This window comes from Panthera tigris, chromosome F3 (genome assembly GCF_018350195.1).
Source record: "Panthera tigris isolate Pti1 chromosome F3, P.tigris_Pti1_mat1.1, whole genome shotgun sequence".
NCBI classification, from domain to species: Eukaryota; Metazoa; Chordata; class Mammalia; order Carnivora; family Felidae; genus Panthera; species Panthera tigris.
Window position 1 is genome coordinate 19,176,903 of NC_056678.1, and position 6,000 is coordinate 19,182,902.

At 49.2% G+C, this 6,000-nt stretch overlaps 1 protein-coding gene across 3 annotated transcripts in view; it reads right to left on the reverse strand.

Moving 5' to 3' along the window:
- The window catches only part of ASTN1 (astrotactin 1), a 302,406-nt gene extending 297,299 nt beyond the window's left edge, over nt 1-5,107 (reverse strand). For all 3 annotated transcript variants that reach the window (XM_042975952.1, XM_042975954.1, XM_042975953.1), the window contains exon 1: nt 4,800-5,107. In XM_042975952.1, coding sequence (XP_042831886.1) covers nt 4,800-5,082 — 283 coding nt within the window. In that variant the 5' untranslated portion in view covers nt 5,083-5,107. The remainder of the gene's footprint in view (nt 1-4,799) is intronic.
- Between the last annotated feature and the right edge of the window lie 893 nt (nt 5,108-6,000).

Genomic DNA, 6,000 nt, shown 5'->3' on the forward strand with positions numbered 1-6,000 from the left:
ATGAAGTTCACTCTCTTCCGCATTAAGGCTTGGGTGAGAAATCACTCAATGGGCAAGGATATTCAAAAGGTATTTACGTAGACGTCATGAAGGATTCTTCCGTACAAAGTAGGTTAGCGTACTTTCCCTATCCTACACCATTGCCGAGCCTTCTTTTATCCAATCATGAAAAAGAACAGATTTTGAAAAATTTTAAGGCATAAAATCGCCACTAAGAGAAAGGTTTAAATGTCATATCGACCTGAGTTCAAGTAATGGATCCATCAATTGTGAGCTTTGCGACCCTGAGTGAGTTATTTAACCTCTCTGATCCTTACTTTTCTCCACTGTTGGAAGAAGTGAAAAGCCAGGAGTTGACACCAGATCTGTCTTCAAAGCTTGTTCTTTTAACCACCACACTGGACTGTTCCAGACAGTTTAAACTGCACCTTGCATGTGGGAACGTACTACATCTCTGCAGGCTGATTGATTTATCTTCGGGAGTACCTTCTTCTATCAAAAGCCATGGCAGCTAAAACTAAACACCAAGGCTCAGGAGAAACAGCCTTCTTCGCTAAGTTTCACACATGCACGAGCTCAATCTTTGGGTCTGAAACACAGGAGCACCCCTCAACAGTAGTGAGACTGATAAATCTGTTCTGTTCACAGCACAGAAGACCACACTTCAATGCAGGTTAAGCAACTGTGTCAAAATCAGACATACCTCCAAAGCAAGAAGGTCTACAGTCTTAAGAGCTCGGATACAAAATTTTAGTTGAGATAGGAAATTTTCATGATTTTATCTTCTCCTGAGAGAGTAATAAGGCCTTTTAAAGAAACTTCCAACGTGAAATACACATTGCTAAGGGAGTCTGTCCAAAATAGGGTGGGGAGGATACTGACGAAGCAGGGCCCACTCACTTCTCCTGTTTCAATTCTCTAGAACACCATGAACTTTTGAGATCATCAATTGCAACCTGTCCATTACAACTGGACCACCTCCTGGAACATATCTTTCTACTTTGGACTGAAATCCAATGTAACACCTGTTAGCTTAATAGCCAACGGGTTAACTCTGTCAGCACCAATCATAATTCTTTCAAAACAAGTTTCCTCACCATGTGGGTTTTGCTTTTACAAACCTGTACTCTCTGCTTGCAATTTGAGCATACTTTCTTTTTCCATGGACTCTATCTCCTGGATTGCAATACCTAAGACCCATGCCCCTCCAAAAAACAATCAAACAAAGAAGCCTATGGTTATTTTATAGCCTCTTTTTAGTCCACAGGTCTATGCATATAAAGATCTTAAATTGGAAACTGTCTTTACTTTGGAACATTATAGAGTTTCCCCAACATTTCTGAAAGCAGGTTTAGACTGCCTGGCTTAGAGTTGCTAGATAAATACCATAAAGAAAAGGGAAGCATGACAATCTAGAGATGGCAGGCCTTGACTAAAAACATTCCAATTCAAAGCATTTTAAAATTACAGGTAGCGAAACAAAGCACAACTGAAAAGTTACACGTGGCCCTTGCACACTTTGGACAATAAGAGCTCCCACTACCCCACCCCACCCCCAACACTGCCCCACAGGATGACCCATCCTACAAGCAAAACCCACAGCATTGCTGGCTGAGGTAGCTGCTGGGAGTCAGGCTTCACGACCTTCTATGTCAAATCAGCCCTGCACTGCCTGGCTTCTAAGTGGAGAACTATGCTCCACTCTCTCGAGCCGCACACCGTCCGGACAACTCTCCTCCCACAAGGGCGATCCCAGTACTGCACCACACTCGGGCCATCCCGTATTCCTGTTCATCACCACCCACTGCTGAGATGGCTTCACCTTCCCCTTGGCCAAGCCAAATTGAATCCATCTTTAATCTTGTTCGTTCGTGTTTTGACTTTTTAAATCCGCACAAAGAGGACGGAAGTGGGATACACGCATGTGCCTTGGGGGACGGGTAAAGCTTCCTAGAGAGGTGAACAAGTGTGCATGGTTTAAAAGGAAGAACAGATGGGTGCCAAGTAGAGAAGGGGGAAAGCGCATTCCAGGTAGAAGGAACAGCATATGCAAAGTCTTGCAGGGACATGAGGCTGGGGACGTTGGCTGGAGTCAGAACATAGTCTTGTTTGCCTCACTGAAAAAAACAGGACTTGATCCTGGAGACAAAAGGAAATCAAAGGAGCTGATTTGGGTCAAGGTCGCTAATGAAGCCCATGTCATCCATGGAGTCTGCTCTTACCATGCAAGTAGTTCCTTCCCCAGCATTCCCACACCCCTTAACACCCATACCACACGATCAAGTGTTATTTCTTCCAATTCTTACAGGTATTTCAGTCTGTTTTCCCTGACTAGAGAGAATCCGAGGGCAGGGGCCTTTTATTTTTTTTTCACTTGTCTATCCTAATAATGCCTACGAGTGCTGAGCAAGTGAACGATCAGTAATTTCCCAGGACTAGTGAACTCGTATTCCTCTAGAGGATGGCTTAAGCACACTTCAGTTCCAGAGATAAGAGTAGGGGAAGCTCAAAACCAAAGTCACTACAGCCCTTACTATTGGCCACGAGCGACAGAATCCAGGACCACAAAACTTAACTTCAAGAGCAATTATACACTTGAATCTTTCCTCCATGAACCTGGACTAGCTCTGCTCCCTTACACAAGCTGACAGTCACTCTTATTCCCCCTGGGAATACTGGGCCAGAAGGGATAGGCATCAGCACATCTCTGGTTCTGAACATGCCCCCACTGACAGGGGGTAGGGGGAGACACAATCAATGCATTTAGGAAATGCATCTGGCCATGAAGTGAGAGTGTGTCTGTTCCTGTATGTAAATGCCAAGTTGCAGGAGGTTACCATAGCAACTCCAGCAGGGTGCTGCAGTGGGCAGCTTTGCATAGAGGTGCAGAAACCCCATTCTTTAACATCTGGTCTTTCACTGTGCACACTGGATCCCAGCAGGCTTTAGGCCCTGGCTTTGGGATTCTGCAAAAAAGGACATGAAAATTTTGAAGAACTGCTAGTCCAGTTTCCCATTTTTTATGCACCACACACAGCCCTCCTCATGCACAGTAAACACTGATTGTAGAGCCCAAATCAGGGCTCTTTAGAAACACAGAATTCCCTATATTCATTCTTGTATATTATGATGAACAAATTGTACTTGCACATCAGCATGACTTCCACACAAAATCTACAACCACTGAATAACCCGGCAATTTCTGTACACTTTAATGAGTAGCATATGCCCAGTGTCCCCATTCCCAGCCAGCCCCCAGCTTTTATTATGTTATTGGTATGTCTTTAATGCAAAAATAAATAATGCCATCCAGAGTGTAGGCTGGACTTAATGGGGTCAACTAAGCTGCACTCTAGGAAACGCAAACCAACTTTTCAAAGGATCGGGCAATTTCTGAAATTGCTTTTCTGTGGGGGTTGGAGAGTGGAGGTTTACTCACCCACTTCTTAACGCTTTCACTATGAAGAGCTCTCTGGCGAATAAAGAGCATGAGGGAGATGTTAGATGACATTCCACATGTGGCTGTCACCTACATATGGCCATCAGGAAGCCATGTTCCTACAAAGTGAACTCCAGCTGGTAGTACATTAAGTAGATGGAACAGCCTCCTGGACGGTTTCGTTGTTTTTCAGTTTTTGGATCTAAAGACGAACTTTGAATTGGGTTATCTCTGAATTCTCGCCTGGGCAAAAGAAGGATGATTTAGAGCATCACTAAAGAAATGGACTGCATGGTGGGCCTGCACAGCAGGGGAGACATACATCTGCACAGGGAGTAGGAAAAGAAATTTTGGTTAATGAAGTCACATGAACCTGTGGTGCTTTGCAAGATGCTGGAGCAGGACCACAATATCTTTGCAGCCTGGTAGTGAAAAAGAGGTGAATCAGAAATGACGTAGAGGTTCCAGGATCTGAAGGAGTTTTGTGGCCTAAGAAAATTAAAATAGGGGTACTGGGAGAGAGATGTAAACAAAGGAAGGAACGGAGAGCTCTTACCCAGGGAGATCATTCTAGGTGCAGGAACGTCTATGCCTACCTAAGGTAGCACTGGGAACAAAGAAGATGCCAACATTAAGAGACTACAGTCGGATGATTTCTTTATGCGAGGAATTGGGATGTGACATGGACATGTGGAGGTGGCTGGATGAGGACACTGTTGCACGTAGGCACCGAGGGAGGACTTGACAGGATGGACATCAGGGGTAGAGGAAACTTGAGTGTTCTGAAGGAAGGCCAGAAAGAGTGTCAGTAATCTGGTGAAAGATAAAGAACCCTCTCAGAGGGTGCAGCCTAGAGATCCAGCCGGTGCAATCCGGCCTGCACACGCCTGCCAAGGTGGGGGCCAGATACCTGTTTCTAACTCCCCCCAGGAAATGCCGTAGGTGTCCAGGGGGTGTGAAGCCAAGAACTGAGCATGTGGCCAGAGAGTGGGGAGAAGGGCTTATGGGAGTGGAGCTGGTAGCCTCCAAGAAGTGCTCTGTCAGTCTGCTCCTGAAGGAAAGCGGGGAGGTCAAGGCCGGGAAAGGTTTCAGAGAGACCCCTGCAACCCGCTTCCGTGGGGCAGGGCGGCCGCGGAGAGGTCGAGGGCCCGGCGTCCAGGTCGGAAGCGGGGAGAAGCCGGGGGCACGGAGGTGCCGGCCGGCAGGTGGGTGTGGAGGGCGGGCCGGGCGCGGGGCGGATCCAGGAGGTAGCTGTGGGGGAGGGGAGGTCGGCGGCTAGTGGGTGTGTGGAGCTAGGGGAGGTGGGGGGTGGGGGCGCCGGGCCGCGCCTCGGGCCGCCTCGACCTCCCCCGGGACTCACCCAGCACGAAGTAGGGCAGCTCCGTGTTTTCCAGGTCGTCCACCACGACCATTTCTCCCGGGAAGTCGTTGCGCACCGAGAAGAGGAGCTTGGGCTCGGAGGCCGAGGGGCTGTGCATGATGCTCAGGTCGTTCTCGCGCAGGAAGGGCAGCGCCGACACCGTGATGCTCTTGAGCTTGCACTCCAGCTCCTTGGATGGGTCCACGTCGCCGGCGGCCGTGGCCAGCACCGCCGCCGGCCCCCAGCAGCAGGCTAGCAGGGCGCAGAGCCCGGCTAAAGCCATCTTGAGCCCCGGCCGCCTTCCTCCGGCGCCGCGAAGGTGGGGGAGGCGGCGAGCGGGCGGGAGCGAGCGAGCGCGGGAGGCGGGGGAGGCTGCGGAGGGACGTGGAGCCGGGAGAGCCCAGCTCCGCGGAGCCAGACGCCGCGCGCCGTGCGCGGGGCTTGCGCGCTGCTGCCCGGAGCGCCCGCGTTCTTTGTTCCTCGCAGCTGCTTCGCTGGGGAAGGGAAGGGGGGGAAGGAGGAGAGAAGGGAAGGAAGGACGTCGGAGGAGAGAGGAAGGGAGCTGAGGATTCTAGGGAATCAGGTCAGCCCCCAGCAGGCTGCCGGTGCTGCCGCCTTTCTCCTCCTTCGCCTCCCCCGGCACGAGCACGCTCTTGGCTAGGAACTACCTGCACAGCGTTTTTTAAAAATCGGTCTTTGCAATGCAAAATCTTCCCTCTCGCATCATCATCCGGATGGCTCGGGAAGGGCACTCAGGCACACACCTTAAAAGGCGTTTCCTGAGAGCAGGTGGGGGGGGGGGTCTTTCTAGATGCAAATGAGCCCCCCGTTATCTTGTCGGTGTAGGTGGCCCCATTCTTTTTTACCCACTGTTTGTGCAAATATATGTTGGATAAACGGGTGCTGAGAAATATGGACGTATATATTTTTACTCAGCACTACTTTGCAGAAATATTTAGAGGAAATACGTGGGTTGTAGATATCTCAAGAGGTAGATGTGAACAGCAAAACAAAGCCAATGCACTGTATACAGTGAAGCTGAAGACCAGAAGTTTTATTGGCGATTTTTCTCTCCTTTGTTCCATTTCTGTTACAAATGTTATCTCTGGTAACCAGTATAAAAATGATGTGGGGAGTGCTATAACTTACAGAAAAAGTAGAACTAGCTGGAAGAAATTGTTGAGCCTTTAATTTTAGAGAA